The 27,759-nt window shown below is 39.4% G+C and overlaps 1 protein-coding gene across 6 annotated transcripts in view; it reads right to left on the bottom strand.

Annotated features, from left to right (window-relative positions):
• Window positions 1-27,759, bottom strand: part of cdh19 (cadherin 19, type 2) — a 60,474-nt gene that overhangs the window by 24,375 nt on the left and 8,340 nt on the right. For all 6 annotated transcript variants that reach the window (XR_007035738.1, XR_007035739.1, XR_007035741.1 and 3 more), the window contains exons 2-6: window positions 20,263-20,642; window positions 19,848-20,142; window positions 17,073-17,192; window positions 11,735-11,902; window positions 3,490-3,680 (exon numbers count right to left, since the gene is read on the bottom strand). Coding sequence is in view for 2 of the 6 variants with exons in the window: in XM_047349760.1 (XP_047205716.1) it covers window positions 3,490-3,680; window positions 11,735-11,902; window positions 17,073-17,192; window positions 19,848-20,142; window positions 20,263-20,514 (1,026 nt within the window). In the remaining 4 variants the exon portion in view is untranslated. The remainder of the gene's footprint in view (window positions 1-3,489; window positions 3,681-11,734; window positions 11,903-17,072; window positions 17,193-19,847; window positions 20,143-20,262; window positions 20,643-27,759) is intronic.

Below are 27,759 nucleotides of genomic sequence, written 5' to 3'. Positions count from 1 at the left end.
TGGACTTGGTTTGTGTTTTGTGTTAACTTTTGTTTAGTTCTGTTTACCTGTGTTGTTAATCAGTTCCACCTGTCCCCTCTGCCTCCCTGCCAGCTTGTCACACCTGTTCTTAGTTCCTGTGATTACCTGCCTTTGTTTTCTCCTTGTATATTAGTTGGTCTGTGTTCTTTGTTCCCCGCTGGTTCCTCCGTCACTATTCCTCGTTCACTACCCCTGTTTATGCTCAGTTTTGCTACGTTACAGAACTGTGAACAGATGTAAGTTTTTGGCTCGACTCATGTTTGTACATGCTGGATTATGTTACGTTTTGGAGACCTTTAAATAAAGAGAAGCCTTCTCTCTCATCATGCGGCTGCCAAGCTCTTATCTGCACTTTGGTCCGATCCAAACCAAGAACGTGATAACATATAAAAAAGTTATGATTTGAAAACTACTTTCTTATTAACTCAGGTTATCTTTTTGTGATTTGAACCCATTTGCAAGCATGATCACCTTTTTCTCAAGCTTCCTTGCAGGAAACCTTGCAACACACATGACATCAGTAAACAACCAGTAAACAAAGTCACCTAGATGATGCAGGAAAAGATATGAGCAATAATAGCCCTATGCTTTAAAAGCTGGACCTAATAGGAACATTTTGCCAGTCATGGTCGAGATGGATGGTTACTGTATGAAAAGAACTATCATGAATGAAAAAAGTTTATGCACTCTCAAACTCCCTTAGATTACTGAACGTTTGGAACACATGCATTTCTTCGAAAGATTTCCCGGGGAAACTTTCAATAGTAAAACCCAAGACTTCCTTCCACATAACCCTATAACAACCTTTGGTAAAGGACAGCAGAATGTGAGTTATAAAGTATAAGGGCAAAAATCTAAATGGCTTTAAATATGGTCAGGCTTTAAATGTGTAAAAAGCTGAAACTGGATAATTGGACGGATGGACGAAGAGATACAAAAGGAGAACTGGATATAGAAATATGTGTAGAAATACAATTTTTTTCCCCATATTGATTATTTTCATTACTATTTTAGACCTGTAAAACACCAAACTCTGTCCTTTATGTACTTTTATACACAGGAAGCAATTAAAACACAAATTAGCAGTTTAGCTCTTTTAGTTCCTCTTCCAGGAGTAAACTACAAGGCTGTCTATAAAATGCGGATATACTTATTATATCCTTGCATCTGTTACGGAATACATGTCTTTATCATTTATGGAAACTCATAATTCCATGTTAGCTGAAAGGTTTCAAATGTATGAAAAAATTAACTAAACTTTTCAACCAGAAGAAAATACAATTAAATGTACCCAAGGTTCAGTTTTCTGCTGATTCATACAAAAGCACTACTCTATCTCTCATAATCTGATTAAAAATTTACTTTGATTGAACCAGACTGGGTCAGTCTGATCTGAAGCATTTAGATCCTTAAAAGTAAGTGCATTTAAGTTAGCCGAGAGATTCACAGTACTGTGGGACAGATAGACAGCACAAAGGTAAACTCTAAATTCATCAAATAGAAAGTAGACTAATTATGAAGGATATTGGGGGGAATATTGATTAAAATAACTGATTTAAAAACATCTACATATCTTTGATGCAGTGGATGGAGCATTTTAATTAGTTCACCTTATGCTGGGTAGCTAATAACTGGGTTAATAACTGGCTTCAGTTTGATGTACATTTCATTGTGGAACAAGAAAGTTTATCAGTGTTTGCTTCTTAGTTTTATGTTATCCTGAGAGATACATTGACTTTTGCACAATTTTAGTAGAAATTTAAATTAGATTTCATTTTAAAAAGCACAATTTACATCTGCCTTTCTTCAGCAGCCATTGGGTGAGGTACAAGGTTCACCCAAAAACACAGGACAAATAGCCATGCACAGACACACCTTGTTACCTAAAGTAATTTAGAGAAACAAATTAACCTCACAGTCATGTTTTTGGATAGTGAGAGGAAACAGGAGTAACCATGCATGCACAGAATTAATATGTGTAGACCTTCTCGCTGCAAGGCAACATTGCTACCAACTGCTCTACCATACAGCCCTTCATATAAATATACTAGGACAAATTGCATGCATGTCATTCATTAAACCTGAATGCAACTTTGTTCTACTGTCTACAACATTTCAACTGTGTCTAGTTTAATGGAAACTTTTCACCCACACTTTGCCACATTCCTTCAGTTTAAAAAGTCACCAGAATGTGAAACCTCTATGCCGGGTCATGAGGAGAGGTTTTTAAGGATGCTGTGATGTGTGTTTTTTTTGTACATGGTTCCCTGCTGCATGATGGAGTGAGAGAGATATCTGTTGTAACTGCTTTGAAGACCTTCATGATTATAGTTTATCTTCATATACATAAAAATAAAATTAATAGAAGAGATGGCATAAACCTTTCATATATACTGATGGTTCAGTTGCTGTCACATTGCTTCTTTTCCTGCCATATATGCAGCCGAACTGAAATACGTGATTCGTGAAAAATCAAGTATTGTCACAAAAATAACCTTTGACACACTCTCATTACTGAATAATGACTCTGTATTGGGATCAAGGTTGTGGAATTCACACTGTTCTGCTGTGCCAGAATGTTTACGTTACTTTTGCAATGACATCCCAGTTTATTTTTAATTCTTATGTTCAAGGATTAACCGTTAGTCTGGAAAGTTTAACTTAATTTTTAAGCATATGGCATGCTGAGGTGAGCAATGCTTTATCATCACATATATAGCAAAACATAAAATTATGTGATTTTATTATTGATTCATTGCTGTGATATTTTATTGGCATTTGTGTCCGTTTTGTGAAAGTGGTCCAAATAAATCATTGACAACCTGGCTTATCTGGTGATCAATTTGTGTATACCACATCATCAAATGCAGAGTAAGGTGATGTCAAAGCATTGTTTTCCCATGACAACATGTCATGGAAAACATGAAGCACAGGGTAGTTACGCAATAGTTTGACAGGGGAATTAAGAAACATCCTAGAGCCACTCAAATAAAGGTGATGTAATGGTTGCCTTCAAACTTAAAATAGGTTTTCCAATTTTGCCCCAATCCACACTTGTTTGAACAGGCTTGGAGGTATTAAAGACGATAGGGCAGTTCTAATCCAGTGTAAAGGGCAACTCACTATTCAATGTTTGCAATGAATTTACAGAATGATTTTGTTAAAGTCACCAACTGTCACTTTGTTAGAAAGAAGAAAGAAAAAGAAAACAAGTAAAACATTGTTTTATAGGATAAATGGTGTAATGTAGGCTTATTTAGTCAGCAAAAAAATACTTACTTTACCCAAGGCCAAATGAGAAAGAAGGAAACCAAGCACATGCTATGACTACAAACATTCACAACTGATCTATGAAAACAGCACAAGCAAAGTGGATTATGATAAGTAAAACTTGCCACCTAGATATCAGATAATAGCTCATATTATTAAGATATACTTCAGTGTAAAATACATCGCATATGTGTGTACCTTGGCCAGATGGACCACTCCTTCCTGTGTAACTGGGTCTGTTTCAATGATAAAAGTGGAGCTTTCTTTCAGGTCACCCTCCAGACGATATGTCATTTTGGTGTTAATGCCAATGTCTCCATCATCTGCCATGATTCTGCCCACTGTGGTGCCAATGACTGCATTTTCAGGTAAAGCAAAGGTGTATAGACCTACGGGAAGAAGAGGGGTTTAGACTTGTTTTAGTGTCATTTATGCCTTAGGAAGTAAACATCGGTATAAAATATGCATTGTCTTGCAAGAGTATTCATCTACCTAAGGGACAGACCACATTTTGTCAGGTTACAACAACAACCTTTATTTAAATTATTGGAATTTTATGTAATAGACCAACACAAAACATCACATAGGTGTGATCTGGAAAGTTACGATACATAGTTTTCAAAATGTTCTACAAATAAAAATAAAACAATTCAGCAAAACCACCAGAAGCTCCATGGTAACTAAGGAGAAGCTATATATATATATATATATATATATATATATATATATATATACACAGTGCACAGTACACAAGGTATTCGGCCCCCTTGAACTTTTCAACCTCTTGCCACATTTCAGGCTTCAAACATAAAGATATAAAATTCAAATTTTTTGTGAAGAATCAACAACAGGTGTGACACAATCGTGAAGTGCAATGAAATTTATTGGATGTGTCAAACGTTTTTAACAAATAAAAAACTGAAAAGTGGGGCGTGCAATATTATTCGGCCCCCTTGCGTTAATACTTTGTAGCGCCACCCTTTGCTGCAATTACAGCTGCAGTCGATTGGGGTATGTCTCTATCAGTTTTGCACATCAAGAGACTGAAATTCTTGCCCATTCTTCCTTGCAAAACAGCTTGAGCTCAGTGAGGTTGTATGGAGAGCGTTGGTGAACAGCAGTCTTCAGCTCTTTCCATAGATTCTCGATTGGATTCAGGTCTGGACCTTGACTTGGCTATTGCAACACCTGGATACGTTTATTTGTGAACCATTCCATTGTAGATTTGGCTTCATGTTTTGGATCATTGTCTTGTTGGAAGATACATCTCCGTCCCAGTCTCAGGTCTCTTGCAGACTCCAACAGGTTTTCTTCCAGAATGGTCCTGTGTTTGGCCCCATCCATCTTCCCATCAATTTTGACCATCTTCCCTGTCCCTGCTGACGAAAAGCAGGCCCAAACCGTGATGCTGCCACCACCATGTTTGACAGTGGGGATGGTGTGTTCAGGGTGATGAGCTGTGTTGCTTTTACGCCAAACATATCGTTTTGCATTGTGGCCAAACAGTTCGATTTTGGTTTCATCTGACCAGAGTACCTTCTTCCACATGTTTGGTGTGTCTCCCAGGTGGCTTGTGGCAAACTTTAAACAAGACTTTTTATGGATATCTTTGAGTAATGGCTTTCTTCGTGCCACTCTTCCATAAAGGCGAGATTTGTGCAGTGTACGACTGATTGTTGTCCTTTGGACAGACTCTCCCACCTCAGCTGTAGATCTCTGCAGTTCATCCAGAGTGATCATGGGCCTCTTGGCTGCATCTCTGATCAGTCTTCTCCTTGTTCGAGATGAAAGTTTAGAGGGACTGCCAGGTCTTGGTAGATTTGCAGTGGTCTGATACTCCTTCCATGACAATGAGTTCACTGTACTCCAATGGCCTCCACAGTCACCAGATCTCAATCCAATAGAGCCCCTTCGGGATGTGGTGGAATGGGAGATTCACATCATGGATGTGCAGCTGACAAATCTGCAGCATCTGTGTGGTGCTATCATGTCAAAATGGACCAAACTCTCTGAGGAATGTTTCCAATACCTTGTTGAATCTATGCCACGAAGAATTAAGAGAGTTCTGAAGGCAAAAGGGGGTCCAACCCGGTACTACCAAGGTGTACTTAATAAAGTGGCCGGTGAGTGTACACATATACAGTGCTAACCAAACGTTTGGACACACCTTCTCATTCAAAGAGTTTTCTTTATTTTCATGGCTATGAATATTGTAGCTTTACACTGAAGGCAACAAAACTATGAATTAACACATGTGGAATTATATACTGAACAAAAGCGTGTGAAACAACTGAAAATATGTCTTATATTCTAGGTTCTTCAAAGTAGCCACCTTTTGCTTTGATTACTTGAATACTGCTCCGCACACTCTTGGCATTCTGTTGATGAGCTTCAAGAGATAGTCATCTGAAATGGTTTTCACTTCACAGGTGTACCCTGTCAGGTTTAATAAGTGGGATTTCAAGCTTTATAAATGGGGTTGGGACCATCAGTTGTGTTGTGCAGGAGGTGGATACAGTACACAGCTGATAGTCCTACTGAATAATTTGTATTATGCCAAGAAAAAAGCAGCTAAGAAAAGAAAAACGAGTGGCCATCATTACTTTAAGAAATGAAGGTCAGTCAGTCTGAAAAATTGGGAAAACTTTGAAAGTGTCCCCAAGTGCAGTCGCAAAAACCATCAAGCGCTACAAAGAAACTGGCTCACATGAGGACCGCCCCAGGAAAGGAAGACCAAGAGTCACCTCTTCTGCGGACAATAAGTTCATCCGAGTCACCAGCCTCAGAAATCGCAGGTTAACAGCAGCTCAGATTAGAGAACAGGTCAATGCCACACAGAGTTCTTGCAGCAGACACCTCAGTATGACATCTCTAGAACAACTGTTAAGAGGAGACTGTGTGAATCAGGCCTTCATGGTAAAATAGCTGCTAGGAAACCACTGCTGAGGACAGGGAACAAGCAGAAGAGACTTGTTTGGGCTAAAGAACACAAGGAATGGATATTAGACCAGTGAAAATCTGTGCTTTGGTATGATGAGTCCAAGTTTGAGATCTTTGGTTCCAACCACCGTGTCTTTGTGCGGCGCAGAAGAGGTGAACGGATGGACTCTACATGCCTGGTTCCCTCCGTGAAGCATGGAGGAGGAGGTATGATGGTGTGGGGGTGCTTTGCTGGTGACACTGTTGGGGATTTATTCAAAATTGAAGGCATACTTAACCAGCATGGCTACCACAGCATCTTGCAGCGGCATGCTATTCCATCCGGTTTGCGTTTAGTTGGACCATCGATTATTTTTCAACAGGACAATGACCCCAAACACACCTCCAGGCTGTGTAAGGGCTATTTGACCAAGAAGGAGAGTAATGGGGTGCTGCGCCAGATGACCTGGCCTCCACAGTCACGGGACCTGAACCCAATCGAGATGGTTTGGGTTGAGCTGGACCGCAGAGTGAAGGCAAAAGGGCCAACAAGTGCTAAGCATCTCTGGGAACTCCTTCAAGACTGTTGGAAAACCATTTCAGGTGACTACCTCTTGAAGCTCATCGACAGAATGCCAAGAGTGTGCGGAGCAGTAATCAAAGCAAAAGGTGGCTACTTTGAAGAACCTAGAATATAAGACATATTTTCAGTTGTTTCACACTCTTTTGTTCAGTGTATAATTCCACATGTGTTAATTCATAGTTTTGATGCCTTCAGTGCCAAGCTACAATATTCATATTCATGAAAATAAAAAAAACTCTTTGAATGAGAAGGTGTGTCCAAACCTTTTGTCTGTACTGTATATATATATATATATATATATATATATATATATAAAGTATCTAGAACTAACACTTTGCATGATAGTATGATTTTCAGCTTACCTGATAATATTGCAAAAGGTCACAGACAGAGTTAATAAGTTGAGAAGCACTATACTGATAAAATGATAAACAGAGAATGGAAGATTTATTCAAGTTTATTTTGGTTAGGGATAGCACATAGTCATTGTCAGTGTAACTCTACATAAATGTAAATAGATGTTCTAGTCAATGGACAATTTGTGAACCTACCCTGTTCAGACTTTCATTCATTGCACTAATATTTACATCGCAATATTTCACAAAATATAGCTGTAGCATACTATCCAGCTCTATTTAAAGGCAAGCCATATGAAGTCATCTTTGCAAGTTGCCACAAGTCATGTAGGGGACACAGCAAACATGTGGTAGAAGGTGCTCTGGGCAGATGAGATCAAATGTTAAGTTTTTGGCCTACTTGCAAAACACCACTCCACATCATCCTGAACACACCATCTTCATGGTTAGAAATGATGGTGGTAGCATCATTATCCAGGGATGGTTTTCTTCAGCATGGACAAGAAGGCTGGTCAGAGTTAATGGGAAGATGGATGGATCCAAATTGGCGATCCTAGAAGAAAACATATTGAACACTGCAAAAGACTTGAGACTGGGGTGAAGGTTCACCTTCCAGCAGGACAACAACCCTAAACACCCAGCAGGAGCTACAATCAGGGGAGAAAGTGAGCCGGTACGATCCGGTACTGCGTACCACTGAAAGATTCTGCGCCGGTACGCAGTACTGGGAAGAGGGATGAACGGTTCCCTGTTATGAAGCCATCATCCAGAACCAGTTACGGTTGCAACAATTCCCGAGCACACAAAGAAGAACAGATCCGCTACCAATAGGCAGTCTACAACACGACTTAATCAGTTTATAAATATAGCTATTTTCCCCTCATTCCAAACTGTTTCTGAACTGTTCTGCTATGATGGAGCCTCAATGCTCTTGCTCTGCTTCTCTCCCCTCGGAGATCAAGGCTTTTGTGAACGGCCAGCCTTTAAACGAGCACCGCTACGTTTAATGTCTGTCTGCTCGCTGCTAAATACCCCAGTTAAAAGCAAAGGGAGAGTAACTAGTTGTGTTTCATGTTATTTTGCTGAATTACAACAACACAGTACAGCTCGAAAACACCGCTTATGACCAGAGATTTCACATACACTACACTAGAGCGCATGCGCACTCACCTCCAAAACAGAACGGTTGCTAAGGAGATCACTGCGTTCGATTTAATGGACTGGGAGATTTTACACAGGTGGTGCACAGACAAAAAAACGCCGCTTGCATTAAGACAGGACGAACAATAAATCACTTACCATCTACAGACTTTTAAATAAAAACTGCAAAAACAACCGAACTGTCAAATTTTGTATTTAAAATTAAATCAAAACTTGACCACAATGCAGAGAACAATAACTTCTGTTCAAAAGAAAAGATGGAAACTGAAGATGAAAAGTTATGCATTAGAAAATAGGTTTATCATTGTTTCATAAATGGCAGTTCTTTAACAATTGAAATATATATATATATTTTATATATATATATATATAATCGTATTCGTCGTCTTCCGCTTATCCGGGACCAGGTCGCGGGGGCAGCAGACTCAGAGACGCCCAGACGTCCCTCTCTCCAGACACCTCCTCCAGCTCCTCCAGGGGGAGCCCAAGGCGTATCCCGGCCAGCCGAGAGACATAGTCCCTCCAGCGTGTCCTGGGCCGTCCCCTGGGCCTCCTCCCGGTGGGACTTGCCTGGAACACCTCCCGAGGAAGGCGTCCAGTAGGCATCCGGTATAGATGCCCGAGCCACCTCAACTGGCTCCTCTCGATGTGGAGGAGCAGCGGCTCTACTCCGAGCCCCTCCCGGATGGCCGAGCTCCTCACCCTATCTCTAAGCGAGTGCCTGGCCACCCTACGGAGGAAGCTAATTTCAGCCGCTTGTATCCGGGATCTCGTTCTTTCGGTCATGACCCAAAGTTCATGGCCATAGGTGAGGGTAGGAACGTAGACCGACCGGTAAATTGAGAGCTTTGCTTTTCGGCTCAGCTCTCTCTTCACCACAACGGACCGGCACAGTGCCCCCATTACTGTGGCAGCCACACCGATCCGTCTGTCGATCTCCCGCTCCATTCTTCCCTCACTCGTGAACAAGACCCCGAGATACTTAAACTCCTCCACTTGAGGCAGGAACTCCCCTCCAACCTGAAGAGGACAAGTCACCCTTTTCCGGTCGAGTACCATAGCTTCGGACTTGGAGGAGCTGATCCTCATCCCAGCCGCTTCACACTCGGCTGCGAACCGCCACAGCGCATGCTGTAGGTCTTGGCTAGAGGGGGCCAGCAGGACCACGTCATCCGCAAAAAGAAGAGACGAAATCCACTGGTCCCCAAACCAGACCCCCTCCGGCCCTTGGCTGCGTCTAGAAATCCTGTCCATAAAAGTTATGAACAGGACCGGTGACAAATGGCAGCCCTGCCGGAGTCCAACATGCACCGGGAACAGGTCCGACTTAGTGCCGGCAATGCGGACCAAACTCCTGCTCCGCTTGTACAGGGACCGGATGGCCCCTAATAAAGGGCCCCCGATTCCATATTCCTGGAGCACCCTCCACAGGGCATCACGAGGGACACAGCCTTCTCCAGGTCCACAAAACACATGTGAACCGGTTGGGCAAACTCCCATGAACCCTGTCGAGGGTATAGAGCTGGTCCAGTGTTCCACGGCCGGGACGAAAACCACACTGCTCCTCCTGAAGCCGAGGTTCGACAATCGGTCGGACTCTCCTCTCCAATACCCTGGCGTAGGCCTTACCAGGGAGGCTGAGGAGTGTGATCCCCCTGTAGTTGGAACACACCCTCCAATCCCCCTTCTTATGAAGGGGGACCACCACCCCAGCCTACCAGTCCAGAGGCACTGTCCCCGACCGCCACGCAATGTTGAAGAGGCGTGTCAACCATGACAGCCCTACAACATCCAGAGACTTGAGGTACTCAGGGCGGATCTCATCCACCCCCGAAGCCTTGCCACCGCGGAGCTTTTTAACCACCTCGGTGACTTCAGCCTGGGTGATGAAAGAGTCCAACCCCAAGTCCCCAGCCTCTGTTTCCACCAGGGAATGCGTGATAGCAAGATTGAGGAGATCCTCGAAGTACTCCTTCCACCGCCCGATAATGTCCTCAGTCGAGGTCAGCAGTCTCCCACCCCCACTATAAACATTGTTGGCGAAGCACTGCTTCCCCCTCCTATATATATATATATATATATATATATATATATATATACTACATTGTCAAGTGATTCTAATTGCTGCCTTATACAGACATGCCTTATACAGACAGCCTATAGTAAAGTAAAATATTGATACATTTTAATTAGTTTGAGTTTGGACTTTCCTGAGAGAGAGAGAGAGAGAGAAAGAGAGAGAGAGAGAGAGAGAGAGAGATCTCAAGGGGGCCACAGATGAGAGTAACAATTAACACACACACATTATATATATCCCCATTCCCCGCTCTAGCTCCGCCCCTAAGTACCGGCAAGATTTTAAAACTACTTTCACCCCTGGCTACAATGGTATGGTTTAGATCAAAGCATATTCATGTATTAGAATGCCCTCTTCCAGATTTGAAAATTTGTGGTTGTAACATTAAAAAGTGATACTGGAGGGGTATGAATGCTTTTCCAAGGCACTATGAAAGGCAACAAAATGTTTCTCCACTAAGACACTGTTTACAGAAGATGACTATAAGTTGTTAGTAGCCAGCAAAGATATTCTGCAGTTTTCTAAGGTGATAAGAGAGAGAACATTGCGGTAGATGGTCATTTTGTGTCAGTCACAGATAAGTCGTGGCAAACCCCATATAATCTCAGCCTAACTTTAATAGGAAGATGAGAAAATCTGATTGTGTCTTCCTTAGGACTGGCACAACTGGGAGCAACTCACAGGCAACCAGCTGCTCTTGAAAAAAGAGCCATGCTGATAATAATTTGCAATTATGTGACAATGCAGAGGGCACAGTTCAAAGTGAACTGCGGCCATCTAATATTAATAAGGCCTTTTTCACCAAACACAGAATCCATGGGATACATGGGCTCCTGCTATAAATTGGGATGTGACATTAATAGTTAAAAGCTAAATCCTTGCTGGCTCTTTCCTGCAGAATTGATTTCTTCCAACTGCAGTCGTTCAGTGAGGTTTATCCCGAGAAGGCTGAGTTTGTTTCCAAAGGTCAGGAAGAACGTCCTTTCATGTGTGAATGATTAAATTCATCCAGCATGTGGCACATGTAAGTGTGCACACGCAGATGTGCGCAACGTCCCCATCTCATCTTTCGACTGTCTGCTTTTTAATTTTGGGCCGCCAGCTGAATGCCACGACATGCACAGTTGAACGCAGTGCCAGAAGCAAAAGCCGCCCACCTGAACCAGAAGAGCGGGATCAAATAAATACCTTGTAGGTATAATATGAAACACGTCCTCGATGTCTGCAACGCTTATTACACTTTCATTGACTCCCTGACTTCTTGTGTGTGCGTGCATGCTGGTGTGTGTTTGTGTTTGTGTATGGCCATTAGCGTTTGCATCACTGCCAGTGATGAAAGTGACTTACATTGCTGAAATGTGGGTCCATTGTCGTTCACGTCAGTCAGGCTGACGGTAACCGTGGTGGAGGAGGAGTAACCGCCGCTGAGGCCCAGCATATCCTTCACCTGCACCACCACCAGGTACTCCTCCCTGGCTTCACGATCCATATTAACCCAAGATGTTACAATAATTCCTGCATTGTGAGAGAACAGAGTGAGAAAGTGGACAAAAAAAGTAAAGCATTCGGTTCATTGAGTGTGTTTCTCTGGGCAATACATATGTTTCATTAAACGAAATGTAAGTAAGCAAAGATTGTCTGAAGCAGTCCTTTGGAGCACCACTCACAACAGTCATCAAGAATTAAATCAGCTAAAAAATAAATGTTAAGAGGTCTATGACATGACTTAATGCTTCTTTTGTCTGGCCAGGCTGGAGGCTGTATACAGTAAACTGGAGAGCAATTTCAGAATCAGACCAACCCAATGATGCCTTTAAGGCCATCTTTTCCATCAGTGAGTCATGTAATTTTTATAATTACATGACATTAAACTTTTAAAACCTCTTCAGGAACCAAATATCCACTCAGCTAACCGCTTCACTTTAAAACTCATCTGACTTATGCTTTAGGTTTGGTAATAATTATTAAATGCAATCAGTACTGTGTGAAAACAGAAAACATTTTTCAGGAGAGTTTTAAACATTTCAGAATGGTGATATGACCACAATAACTGTTGTCAACATATTATTTTTTGAACCCTTGTATATTAGACAGATCTGCCTATTAAATGACCACATATAGAACATGACTCATTGACCAAGGCACTTTGATTATGATGCTAGATGCAGGCACTAAAATGTAACACCAAGGAATACACTATCTATAATGGCTCTATGGTTGTTGACAAAACGTACATGAACACAAAACAAAACAAGGGCTACAGCTAATAACATCTTTGTTGTCCTGGCCGAACATCAAAAAACACTCTTTGCCACTGCTTTAGATTTAAATTACAAAATTGGTGCTTAGCTGATTTCCTAAAATTATCAGACACCACAACCCCTATGGTCCACTTACTAAAGTAATGGTCATCTCAAAAGTGACAAAAGGTTTTTATTAGTACAAGATTATATTATCATAATATATTAAGATTTATATCTTAATAAATAACATCTAAGAATAATTTTACGATTGGTTTTGCCTACTCTAAACAACATTTTTCTAAAATGTTTATCATGCTAGTTGCCACAGGTGAAAAATAATTAAATATAAAAACCCTCAAAAGACACCAAAAACCATAAGTCTTATTTTCTACTTATGATAAACTCCTGATAGTTTTAATTAGCTGCTTCTTTAACTTCCCGCAAAGGCTAGCTGTGCTACAGAGCTAAAGCTAGCTGAAAAGTGTGCAGCAACAAGTTTAAACATAAACAGTAAACATGTTCCAACGTATGTTGTAATACCAAAAACAGATAAATGAGTGAGTATACTCATCAGCATTTTGAAAACATTTGGGGCATTATTGTCCTGTTTTCGAAAAAGAGCTACAACTTCAGATGCTGTGTTAGCATTTCCACTCATGACAATCTACAATTGTCTTTTGCTTCACCTGTAAATAAATCTGAAAAAAACCAATAAACATTTGTATTGAAACCGCTTTAAACTATTATTTCTCTACCTTCCTACAACAACTAGCTGTGCTGTGCTGCAAACACCAGCATGTACATAAGACGTATTGCAGCTAATAACACATTTGTTAGCATCTTAACTCATGAAAACCACAATTTTATTTGGCTATGACTGCTGTTTTAACTCTATCAGAAAATATAAGGGTTCTCCTCTTACCACAATGATTAGATCACAAAACAACTCCAAGCTTTGGAAATCAGATAAAATTTTAAATTAGTTTTGAATAGAAATTTCTTCAAAAAGGCAAGTTAAATTCTCTTTTTTGGAGCACATTAGATTTAAATTTGAAATAATCATCCGACACATTTTTGACATTTTAAATCTTAATTTTTTTTATAGAGCTGACAAGTGGAAAATAAAGGTAGGGGTATGGAATCTTGCCCTTCTGCTAACATCCCTGGTAAAGAGATAAAAATAAATACATCTATTATTGTCATAGAATATCGTCACTCTGAAGAACATATTGCATTGTGTCATAATGCACAATGGATGGGGTTGACTGTGGCGGCAGTGGTAGGGCTTTGTCATGTAACTGGTGGGTTGCTGGTTCGAGCCCCTGCTCTGTCTGTCTCAGTCGTTGTATCCTTGGGCAAGACACTTCACCTACCTTGCCTACTGATGGTGGTCAGAGGTCTCGATGGCGTCGATTGTATGGCAGCTTCACTTCTGTCAGTCTGCCCCAGGCTGCTGTGGCTACAATGTAGTTTACCACTGTCAATGTGAATGGGTGGATGACCGATTGTACTGTAACAAGCCATTTACCATAATTCCCACAGCCTTTGTAATGGGAACAGGTTCACAGTATGAAAGATCCTCCACCATATTTCACATTGGACCTAAGGTGCTTCTCAACATATTTATCCTTTATTTATGTCAAACCCACCTGGAGTGATTTCTGGGAGAAAAAAAAATTTGAATCGCTGTCTTATCTCAAAACAATTTACAAGTATGATGGTAGAACAGAAAAAGCTTTTTTCTGGCATGTCTCCTTAATATCAGTTGGCATGTATATTGCATTATTATGGAGATTATGTCACCCTAAGATTGTGCTCATTATTGCAGTTCCTTAGCAGTAAACTTGAGATTTTTTTATTGCTTTCATTACAATCCTCATCACTGTATGTGGCTGCAAGATATTCGGGTCCTTTTCCAGCCTTCTTTGTCACATTTCCAGTTGTTTTGAACTTTTTAAATATAGCTCTATGGCTGTTTAGGTAAATAGCTATTCTGTTGTAGCCATTTCCTGATTTTTGAAGATTGACACACATCTACAAATGGTATGTTCTTCTTTTCTATTTTAAAGACTTCCTTAGAGAAATAGGTCTCTATGTCATTTAATGTATTTTACCAAACTAAACAGCAAAAATGCATTACTAAGTAAAAGTATCCAGATCAATGTATTTAAACATGATAAAAAATGCCTCAATTCTGTTTATTTTATAGGAATTATCAGGGGTTGTGGCAACTGTGAATAATATTGTGCTATTTCTGTGTAACACAGAGTAAATATATTCAGTTAAAGGCTGAATTTTTCTTCAGTTTTCAGTGTGAAATTATTCACTGCAATAAAAGCTGACTTTATTTAAGGTTTTTACCAGGGGACCTATAAACTTGGTGGGTAGTGCAGGATGCCTTATTAGTTTGGAATGAAATGTAACTGGAATTGAACCATCTGAATTAACTTTTGTTTGTTGAGATAAGATAAATAGCCGTTTCAGATAAAAATGACACAAAGCACTTATAATATTAACAATTCCACAGAATTAGTTGGAAATCTATGATGGGTTCCCACTATTTAAAAAACCTTATTTCTTGCAGGTCATCTGAAATCATTAGCAACTTTTACTAAAAGTGTGTAGATGTTTAGAGAGAGACACTGCTTACTCCTTTATTTAAAGGTGTAACAATGGGCTCTGTTACAAGCCAGTTTTGTCCTCTCAGATACTGCATTAATTTGCATTTAAAATGTTCTCGCCGTCAATGATGCCCCCTCAAAGCTCCTCACAGTTCAGGTCAACAATGTGTGTGGGAAGTGCTGTGATTGAGCCTGGTATTAAAGCAGAAAATATCATGCATTCATAGAAATGTGTCATGATGTAGGGTTGTTTGGTTTTTGGTTTCGGGGTTTTTCCTTATGTTTTTCACTGTTCAAGTTAAGAATCATGTTTCTGTTTATTTTCCTGGTCATGCTTTTGTTTTGTCGTCTTGTTCATGTTTTGTCAAGTTTGGTTTTCGGATCTGGTTATGCTTTAGCTTCATGTTTTTCTAGTTTGTTTATTAGAGTCTCTGTTTTTGCCGCAGCCACGTTTTGTTCTGTCTGTCAATTAAGTTTATTCGGCTCACCTGTCCAAATTAATCTGTCCCCTTGCTCCACCTGGTTTTCACGCTATATATTCACACCTGTTCTGTTAGTCTTCACGGAAACATCTTTCCCTCTCATGCTCATGTCTTGTTTTTTTTGATCATGCCATGCCTGTCTTGCCTGCCCGTTTGTTTTGTTCCTGCCTCCTGTAGTGAGTGAGTTTTTTTGTTATTAAATCTGTTGCACTTACCATCATGCTGCCTGCTCGTCTGCATTGTGGGGTCCAATTCCAAGTAAATCGTGACAGAACCGTGACAGAAATGTGTTGAATCATATTTTGGATTAAGTAAATTGTACTGTTAGAACAGGCAAATTTGTCACCAGTCATGTTTAAAGTTGATGAGTCTAGTCCTTTGAAAATTATTTGCTGTGGCATTTCAGCAAATTTATTTTAATACTTTTATTTTAATTTATTTGTTTTATTCATTTATTTTAATAATTCAATTTAAAAACTATAAACTATGTAGATTTATTACACAGAGTGATATATTTCAAGCATTAATCCTGGTCATTTTTAATGACTGCGGCTTCTGGGTACCAAAAGAACACAGCATAATTTCATATGAAAAGTGGTTCAGTCCAATCTGTTTACTTAGATCAGGTAAGATGATTGTGACATATGTGGTTCAGAAGTAGTTTAATAAAAAGGACAGAAAAAGTTGAAGCCCAGGTCCTGATCACTTCTGCATCTGGTGACCACTGAAAAACTGACTTCAGCCACAGTAGATGCATTGTAAATCTCCCCCCAGTCTCTTGAATAAGCTTAGCTTCCCAATCCTGTCAAGGCTCTTTGTTGCAGCATACTTTTTCCTTCCACTGAACTTTCCATTAAAATGCTTGCATATAGCATTCTGTGAACATCCAGCTTATTTAGCAATGGCCATTTGTTACTCCTTGTGGAGGGTTTCGTTAGTCTTCTGTACAACTGTGATGAATGTGTAGGCAATAACATGGCCATGATATAGAAGTTATGTAATAACAATCTTTTTCTAAGTGCTCCTATGTTATAATCTAATTATCTGAGAATTTAAACTTGGCTGTCATTAGCTGTAAGCCATAAACATTTTCATTAACTAAAATAAACACTTGAAATGTATCACCTTGTGTATGATAGATCTATATAAGAACTGGGTTTGGCTTTTTTAATTGAATTAGGGAAACAAAATACAACTTTTTGATATTCTAATTTACTGATTGAGAATCTACTTCTGGAAATTTGTGTTCTCTTTAATATCCTCATCATTGCAAATTTAGGCCTCATTTCTTGAAATATAGGCATAATACTAGAAATCCGAGGTCTGTTTAATGCCGTACCTGTCTTTGGCTGCACAGAGAAGTAGGGTTCCCCCTGCAGGATGGAGTAGATAAGCTTAGCATTGTTGCCGAACATGGGATCATCCGCATCTGTGGCTGTCACCTGGGCCACCGCGGTCCCTGTGGGGGCAGGGAGCGGATTGCACAGTCAGAGTACACTCAGGCAGCAGTTCCAGTCGACAGGGAAATAAAGTGATTATGCCACAGTTCCACAGGGTCTGTCTCTCTGACTTAGGAGGTGGAGGGGGAGGCAGTGGAAATGGAAAAAGCAAAGAGCAGAGGGAGGCTGAGTGAGAGTTAGTGGATGTTGACAAAAGAGAGAAGGGGGTTGGGGTGGGGGTGTGTTGGCCTTTCACAGTATAGAGCAGGTGTGCGTGACAACCTTTCCAGCCCTGTAGCGACATCTCTCTATCCTATTGCCCCGGGTTTTCTCTCCTTGATTCAGATTTATTTCATTATCATTCTCACTTGCCACCTCTTTCTGAGCTGACCATATCCTTGCCCTCACCTTGTTTTCAAAAATATCTCCCTCACTCCCGCTCTCTGTCTCATTCTTTCTTCCATGTGAGTGGTCCGTCTTTCATTCACAGGCATGGATTTACCGCCGCGTTTCCTATTTTCGGATGCCCTCACTCCAACCTTCCCCTTTCACTTTCCCTCTCTGAGTCGAATTCATTGTGATTTATTATGGGGGGGTATTATGCAGCAGAATCAGATTATACAAAATGAAATGGTAATGTTTTTGGTATGAAAGTGCAGTGATTATAATAAGCTTATTTAAGAAATCCATCAATAAAGGCCTTCAAGCCATGATAGAGAATCCAATACTTCTGACTTCCTGAACAGGGGACAGATGGCAGACACTCCTATAATACTTTGTTCATGGTCTTCAGTTGGGATTTCATTTAAGAATGTCCTTTTATCTCCAAGTTTGACGGCTGGATCAACCTCGTTACAGAAAACATAACCAGTAAATGAAAACCTCATGAAACACAAAAGCTTTTACAGCTTTATACTTTGGAAATTTCTCAGTTTTCTTTCTGCACTCATTATTTTTTTAAGGAGAAAGCACGATTGGAAATGATTCAACACTCAGACGTTTCTTTTAGTTAGGAGGCTACTTATAACTTACTATTTACTTTCCTCAGCTTTTTGGTTCAATTTAGGCAACGACTGTGGGAATTTTCTGGTACAGTGCTTTGCCAAAGTTTTACATTTTTGGTTTTTTTACAAATAAAAACTGCAGTGCATTTTGTTGGGATTTTATGTAATAGAACATGAAATAGTAATTGTGAAGCAGAATAAGGTGGTTTTCGTTTTTTTTTTTTTTTTACAAATCTAAAAATGTGCCAACTGTTTGTATTCAGCCCCACTGAATCAATACATTATATAACCACATTTCACTACAATTAAGCAAATTTTTTACTTTCACATCTAAAGACAGAGATTTTTGCCTATTCTTCTTTGCAAAATAATTCAATGTGAGTCAGATGGGATGGAAAGTGTCAGTGAACATCACTTATCAGGTCTTGTGACCTTTTTTTGATAGCTAAATTTAGGTCCAGACTTTGAATGGCCATTCTAGCTTGTGTATACGCTTTGATTTAAACCATTCCACCACACCGTTATGCCGCGACCACCATGTTTCACTGTAGGGATGGTGTGTTCTGGGTAATGTGCAGTGTTTGGCATGTAGGCACAAACGTTTAGTTTTGGTCTCATCTAACCAGAGCACCTTCTTAAAAAGGTTTGTTGTGACCCCTTGTGGCAAATTTCAAATGGGACCTCTGATGGCTTTTTTCTTGCCTCTCTTCCACAAAGGCCAGATTTGTTGAGTGCATAATTAATAGTTGTCCTGCCAACCTTTGTTCTCACCTGAGCTGTGGATCTCTGCAGCTCCACCAGAAGGACCATGCACCTCCAGGCTGCTTCTCTGATAAATGACCGGCCTGTCAGCTAATGTGGGCGATCATGCCTTGGTAGGTTTTCAGTTTTGCCATAATCTATTCTATATATCTTCACGCAACAATGTTCAATGATGTATTAAACATTGTTCTTCGAGCTTGGGAGGCTTTTTGATAACCTAAATTCACAACTTTATCCCTGATCTGTCTTTTGTGTTCTTTGGTCTTGATGAGGTGGTTTGTTCACTAATGTTTTCTAACAAACCTCTGAGGCTTTTACATAACAGCTGGTGTTATACTGAGATTGGATTGCAAACAGGTGGAATCTTTTTACAAACTAGGTAATTTTTGAAGGCAGTAGGTGGCACTGGATTTTGGGGGTATCAAAGTAAACAGGGCTGAATAAAAATACATGCCACACTTCCAGGTTTTTATTTGTAAAAAAGACTGAATACCCAGTGTCATTTTCCTTTCATTTCAGAGTTAAGCACTACTTTGTGTTGGTATGTCACAAAAAACTTAAAGGAAGTCCAAAAACTAAAGAAAACATCCAAGTTAATCATTGGAGATCTCATTTAGTGTGTCAAAAACATGTGTATTTGGAAAAAAGGAAATTATGTGAGCATAAAATGTTTCATACCATGTATTAGTAAAAAGGGTTAAAAAAGTTAAGAACATGCTTCAAGAGACTGTTTATCTATGCTTAATTGTTAAATCTAGTTGTTAAAACATTCAAATTTCTTTGAACATTTACAAGTATCTCTTCTCTCATAAAATTTAATAAATCTGAATTATTTAAATAAAAAAATCTCCTTTTAACTCTTTTCTTAGTTTAGTTCAAAAGCACCTCAGCCCTTAAGAGAAAACATACCAACTGGGCTCATCTCAGGGATGCTGGACAAATACGGCTCGTTCAGGAAGAGTGGGGCATTGTCGTTGATGTCCTGCACTTTGATAATGAACTCAGACTGGGGCTCCTCTGGCTCATTGGTCCTCCTGTTTATGGCCTGGGCCTGAAGGACATAGAAGGCCTTTTCCTCGCGGTCCAGCTTCTTTAGAGTCCGTATCTCTCCAGAATACTCGTCTATCTCGAACACATCTCCAGCACCTTCTCCTGATAATATGTACTGAATATTAAATTCGCCTCGGTCAGAGTCAGATTTAACCTACAGAGGAGGAGAAAAGAAAGGTTTAGAAGGTTTTTTTTATCAGGTAAATAAAAAAATGTGTTTTCAAAGGGAATAACCATATGAAGGACATGGCGGACATTCAGTTTAAAGCATCACCTGGCCAACAATGCGAGAAGTGGGATCTTCCTCCTGGACAAACAGTTGTTTCCAAATCCAGCCTCTCTTTTGGCGATGGTGCAGAACAGTAGACCCTTGGGCCAGCTGTTGGCCTTCCAGACCCTGAGTATCTCTTATATCACTCAGAAACGCACCAGGAACCATAGAAAACACTGTCACCAATGCCAGTACCCTCAGGGTGCTCATTTTTACTATCCGTACATGGATTTCCTCTCCAGCTCCAGCTCCCATTGTCAGAGAACAATGGAAAAGAAGGGACTGGTCATGTGTTGTTAAACCTTTATTTACCAGCGGAGGAGATCATAATCTTGATAGTGCTGCATCCCATCTTCTGATGTTATTTGTATGCAGGATCATAACTGAAAAAAGAGGTAACAATTCAAGTAATTTGCTAATTGAATAACTTCATGTCAGGGTTCAGGTGTGTGGTGCCTGTGTGGTCTATCTCTCTCTTTCCTTGGAGCTGCAGGTTCTCCTGATTTGCAGAGCTGAGCTGCTAAGCCTCGCACACCTTTGCCTAATCAGACTCTCTCCTGTGGCTTAAGAGAAGCTGGCTGCCAGTCATTCAACGCCTTTTAGCCAACCAGACATCTGGGTGTGTTTTTTCCTGTTCTCTGGGTTTTTGTGTTTACCCTGTTCTGTGCTCCCTGTCCTAAGGTTACCACCTTGAGTATCACCTAAGGATCTGTTCTTGACAATACAGATCTGCCTAGCTGAAAACCATTCCTCTAACGAAATCATACGGCTGTCTGCTTCACAACCAGCACCCTAAAGCTTCCACCTTTGGCTTTGCTCCTTCCAAAAACTTTGCCTGTGAACACAGTACTCTGCCTTTACCAACACCCTGGACTTTGTCCACACCCCTACCTGTTCTATTTCATTTGGACTCACAAGGATGACCAACTTCACATTTAAATCACCATCCTTCCATATTCTAGCTCGTTTCACCATTTCTCTCCTTTTGTTGCTCTCCTTAATACCGGAGGCCGTTCCTGAAGTTAACTTTGTTTGATTACCAGCCTACAATAAAACTGTTAAAACTTTCTGTGGTCTCCTGGGATTCTCTGCATGTGGGTCAGAAAGTTGCCGCAGGCTATGACACTTCAGGTAGAGCCCAAAAATTAGATTAGATTATACAATTTAATTTTAGCTGCAATATTGTAAGGGCTGCATCATTCAGTGAGCTGTTGAATGACAGTACATAGTATTTACGGAAAGTTGTCTGTTTTGTCCTTTTCAGTGTTTACATACAGTACCGTGAAACATGCTAGTCGAGTCAATGTAGCCTACATTTACCAAGAGAGAAACTGCTGTTACTCTGTTGTTGCTATCTGCTAATAAAAATAGGTAAACAGTGAAAAATGCCACTGACTCTATATTTTGTGCTTGTTTTGATAAAACGATAAAATCCTGTTTCTCACACACACACGCACACACACACACACACACACACACACACACACACACACACACACACACACACACACACACACACACACACACACACACACACACACACACACACACACACACACACACACCCATACATAGTGTAGCATCACCTCCTCTGCTCATAAGAATAATTATTAGCCACTCCCAGCCAGTAAAATGTTACATTGTATGACAGTGATAAAAATAAAATGATTAAGAAATTGTTTAATCTAAAACAATTAGCAAAATAAAAGAAATCGCAAATATTGAATTAAACAACTGCAATTTATCTTAAACTGTCTAAAACACAAATTACATTTTGCATAAAAATGGTGCACCTTAAGGTTATCAGGTGTGGTCAAAAATGGATTAATGTTGACAACCTATTTGCTTACTTTCTAGAATGTTGCCAGAACATCCTGGATACTTTTCAGAACTCATCAAATATGAACTTTCCTGGAATTTCGGAACTTTCATAAAACTTACCAGGTAATATCTATGAAAACATCCAGACCCTTGAAGTAAAAAGTAACTTCATTACCTGTAAGTTCAAGTAAAAGCATCCCGTAACTCACCTGGTAAGTACCTAGTAAGCTCCACAAAAGTTTTAGGAAATGACCTTGTACATTCCAGCTCAGTTCCAGTAAAAGGTTCCATATAAGTTCTGCAAAGTACCTACTAACTCCACAAAAGTACCCACTTACCAGTCACCTTATAATGCAGCCCAATTCTTGCAATAACCCAGGGGCTTCGTAAGCTCCAGCAATTTACCTAAATTCTGAGGAAGTTCTATGACAGTTCAGGAAAATACCAGATAGGCTCTGGGAAAGACTCAGAAAATAACCACTAGGATTCTGGAAAGTAACCAGCAAGTTAAACAGTTTAAAGTTCCATGAAGTAAACTCTATGCTTTTGGAATGCTCTATTAGGTAGTGCTACATAAATTGCATAAAGACAATCAGAACTAAAAGGTGCTAACAATTATTTGACCGTAAGAAGCAAATAACTGAAATCAAATAATAACTTGGTGTATTTACCTCTTCTGTGCAACCAAACCTTGAAAACATTGGTATTTTTGATTCTGCCACACCATTAGTGTTAAGAGTTCCATTCTCAGAAATTGTTTTTTTTAGCTTAGAAATACTTCTAAGCTTCGAACTCCGGTATCATAAGATGAATCAGAGAGGAAATATTAATGCCTTTTCTGTACTTCATCTCGTCTTGGATATTGTAACAGCCTTTTAATGTGTTTTGAATAAAAAGGATCTCAACCATCTCCAGGCAGTACATAGTGCTGCTGTTAGGCTTTTAAGCAACCCATGAAAGAGAGAGCACAATACTCCGGTTTTAATCTCTTTACAATGGCTGCCGAATTAATTTGACAATTTTTGTCCTTTTTTTTAGAGCCCTATTTAGTTGAGCCCTAGCCTATATCTCTGACCTTCTAGAATCGTACACAGCTTCTCGCAGTCTGAGATCATCTGTGCAAAGGCTGTTAATGGTCCAACGAACACATTTTAAGACCAGAGAGGATGGATACTTTAGAGCTGTTGGCCCATTGTGAAATGCAATCTTTGAGCTGTCTTCGTTCTGCTGATTCTCTGAAATAACAGTTAAAGACTCATTTATTCAGCTGGCTTTTAAGTCTGTTTAGGCTGTATAATGTTATTTGTTTCCCATTTTTTATTTTATTTTATGTTGTATCTTCTGTGTTTTTATGCCTGTCTTTCATTGTAGAGCATGTTTTAGTTTCTGACTTTTGAGAGTTACTATATAAATAAAGTTTACATACTTACTCACTTTTTATTTGATGGCTTAATTGATTTAAAACATTTGCTTTCCAGAAGCATACAGATGAGGTTAGCTCGAACAAAATGTTGACTGATTCAGTTTGCAATCTCTGTAAACTCTCTTGAATACAAGAAATCATAATCAAAACAATAACATGAAAGTGTTGAAGAAATTGAAAAAGGTTTGTTAGCACCAAAGTGCATTTTTAAGAAATGTCCTCAACTTTCCTATTTCAGCTCTGGTAAGTGAAAGCCATGATCTGTTTTACATTAAGACAATGACCTGTATTGTGTTTTATGTCGGGGATGATGAGCCACATTCCTTAAGGATGACACTACACTCTGCAGCTGACTAATGAAGACTTCTAATTAGATCAATGTCTCCCTAGACAAGGAAAACAGAGACACATATACCGCTGACAAACTGTGAGTCAAATCGATGCACCAATTATAATGTGCTGTGAGATCTGGGTCAAGAGTGCAAGGACAATCAAAGTCAGAACCAACAACAAATTGATTAGGCGCTTTTATTATTTACCATTTACATGCTGTCTGGCAGGAACCCACCCACACACATACACACACACACACACACATATATATACATAAATGCACGTGTGTGGGGGTGTGTGTGTGGCCTAACGCCACTTCCTTTTCCTATTGAATTACAGCAAACAAATAGTACAGAAATATGTACATTACTGATCATACTGATCACAAAGCAATGATAGTAGTAGAAAAATTATTTTTATTTTTGAAATGAAAAATGCAGAGTTGATAAAAACCCAAACAAAGCTGGCCTAAATACTTTTTGTGCAGATTATTCACTTTTCAGTTTTTCTTCCTTCAGTAAAGTAACGTTGGGAGTCAAAAGAATTTATGTTAGCTAGTTAATTAACCATGTGCTTGGTAGTTAGCCTGCAGTTGGATTTTATTTTTACCAATAGAGTTTCTCAAAACTCTGATAAGAGCTCTGTAGTTTTTGTGTTTATCACTACTGGAAAAATTTTTTATAGAGCTAACTTTGATCTTTTTTTCAACCATGGAAATTGCAGATTCCCTTCCTTTGGTCATTGTCAACAGCTGACTGACAGCTCACAACAATAGATGTTGGAAAATGACTAAAGTATATGATGGTCAGTATTCTTCGCAGTCAACATGGCAACAGTATTAATACTCATCACAATTCCGTTTAATCCTGTAAATGTAAATTAGCTGTCAAGATCCATTTGTAACAAGCTGTTAAAATCAATTTCTTACACAGGACATACTCTTAAATTAAATTTCACAGCAAAACCTGGATGAGGGCATCTGTTTCTGCCTTCATATGTACAGGCTGTATTCATATCTCTGAGCATTGTAGAGTGACACTCCAATTAGTGGCCAGTGAATCGTGAGGCGTTGTTGTCTTTCACGGGGACTGCCAGGCATGTGCCTGGACCGAACGTCTCGAGGCAACAACTAGACAACAGCCCCTCAATGATGTTACACCAAGCAACTGCCAACAAACCAAGGAATCTGTTTCAAAATGCTTCTGTGGGCTGAAATAATGCACAGGTGAGCAGATGTTTGGTTGTCAGTCAAACTCGATAGGGCCTTTTTAGAGTGAGTGATGAAATTGCAGATATATAAAGCAAGAAACATTTAGGTCAAGGTCTGAAAATGGAGAATGTGCTGTATGACAACAAGGAAACCATATTTTCTGTGTGTGTGTGTGTATGTGTGTGTGTGGCTGCAATGCTTATTGTACTTGATAACAAGAGCAGGTAAACCAAAGTGTGGTTTCCACATTTTGTGGATAGAGGCTTTTGTAATACAAGCATATCAACCAACACTTACATGTGTTAAAGTGCTCTGAAAAAACCCTGAGGACCTAAAACTAGAAGGACTCATTTTCCCTTTTTTAAAGAAATCCTTACATGACACGCAATACATGCAGAGCGGCCTGTGCTTGACAGCCATTCATTAAATCTAATAGGCCTTCCTCCCATTTCCAGCCAGCCTCGTGTAGCCCACACGTACCGAGCAGTGCCTGGGCTCTGCTCTGCCACATGACAGAATGACAATGAGTTGCAGTCTCACCATGTTAGGCACTAGATGCGCTGAGACCGTCCCATCATTTCTTTATGTGTCTTCTAGCTCATAAAAAGCAGCTCTTTTGTGAGAATGGTTCCAGGATGCTATTAAAAGCCATCTTAATGTGCCAACACATTTAGATGTTGTACATTGAAGCAGGACAATAATGGAAAAGAGTCTGTCTTTTGACATTGTAGGTGACACATCAATATCAATTTCTGCAGCTGACTCAAAAAATGCATTAATGCTCCATCAATAAAATAAATAAATCATGTTGCTTTCAAAGAATCAATCAATTGGACTTTTTTCAATTTTATCACCTTTCGAACAACAAACATCAATCTATTCTTTAATATTTTCTCTGATGCCCCAAAAAAATCCAGTGCAGATAGATAGATAGATCTTAGTGTGATTACTGATGTAATACATTTTTGATTACATTAATTCCCAGTTACCATTGGATTTTCCTAAAATCTTTATATTGATGGCAAAGAAATCTGAGAACTGGACTTTACATAATCTCCCTGATTCTTTAAATACTTTATGAAATTTGTTCTGTTGAAGAAAGGAAATCATCCCATCTGCATTAATTTAGTTCACGTGAGTTTGTTCACTATTGTTCTCTAATAAACCTCTGAGTCCTTCACAGAACAGCTGGAGTTATAAAAGAAGGCACAAAAGACAAATGTTAAGAGGTATGGTTACTTCTGTAGGGAACTATAAAGATTCAGGTGTGTCATTTGTTTACTGTTAATTAAAGTGTTAAAAACGTACATATACTAATTGTCACTTCTTAAAACTCAAACTTCTCAGACAAAATGTCCTTAATTGGTCATTTGGGAGTCAGCTAGGGGAGTTGCAGTTTAGTGTTCAGCTTCGTAAAACAACAACTCTGACACTCTGACATGTAGTTTGTGTTTACTAATTCGGGACCTCAAATAAGTCTCAAGACTGAGCCAGAACAACAGGAGAATGTCAAGCCACCATGTAACTTGTTTGTGTAGTAATTTGTTTGATTTTATTAGGAACACAAGAGGAAATCGTTTCTGCTTTGCAAAACACCATGTATTTCCACTGACATTAATAAGCACCATATCTTCCTTTGATTTTCTGAGAAAAAACAATTAAGTAAGTCCTTGAATGCTGTGACTAAAGGCATGGCCGGAGGGGTATAAATTAAAGTCAGTTTTTGATGAATTCTTAGAGTAATAAAAAGTAAAACCCATGCTGTCTTAAACAGGGTGTGATTTTGTAATTTGATAAAACAAAATAATGCAATGGTGTGCACTATATTTAGCTCACTATATTATTTTGTTGCTATATTCAAGTACAAAGATGAGTTATTGAATGATTTAAGATGAAACCACATTGTTTAACTTTTTTAATTAATTGTTTTATTAAGCAATGTTTTTTAATTTACTGTGTGGCAGAGGGGGAATCAAAGATGTTTAATTTCTTAGGGCTTGATTTGTCTTTTTTTGTCAGAATCTGCCTGTGTTAGGTTTTGGGTTTGAGTTCTGTTTACCTTCTTTGCACTGCCATGTTCTTCTCTTGCTTTATTTTTGTTCATTCGGGTTTATTAGATTCTTTCTGTTTAGTTCTGTTACTTCCCTGGATTCCGGTGTTAATATCTTAGTTTATATTTCCTTATAGATCTAGTTCATCCCTGTTTATGTTCTCATTATTTATTTATTTCAGTTAATTTAGATGTGTTCTGTTACTTTCCTGCACCGCTGCTAATCAGTGTTAATTAGTCACTCTCCCTCAGTATTCCTCAGTCTCTCTTCCACCAGCTGCACCTGATTCTCTCCCTGATTATCCTCCTCAGATTCCATGTCCTCTGTTCCTACGCTCCTGTTATCATTCTGCTCATGTCACTCACCTGCCGGTGTTCCTGTCCCAGGTCAAATTGTAAGTTTGTTTATCATTAAATCCTTTGCTTCTACTACACTACGCTCCGCAATTGGGTCCTACCTTGACACAACATGACATTTTTCTATTTCATATGATGACAAATGTTATCTTTCGGTGAAAGGACTTGACTTTATATCCGAAGGGTCCCCTCCCCTCCAATATCCTAGATTTCTATTACAAGTATATATCATCATATTTAAGATGTTTCCTTGTAAATGTATTCAGGCTTGTAGCTCACAATAACTACATTAATTTCACTGGCTAA

The sequence above is a fragment of the Girardinichthys multiradiatus genome, chromosome 21 (assembly GCF_021462225.1).
Source record: "Girardinichthys multiradiatus isolate DD_20200921_A chromosome 21, DD_fGirMul_XY1, whole genome shotgun sequence".
NCBI lineage: Eukaryota > Metazoa > Chordata > Actinopteri > Cyprinodontiformes > Goodeidae > Girardinichthys > Girardinichthys multiradiatus.
The sequence above is the reverse complement of the archived record's forward strand: the minus strand, read 5'-3'. Positions and strand labels throughout refer to the sequence as shown.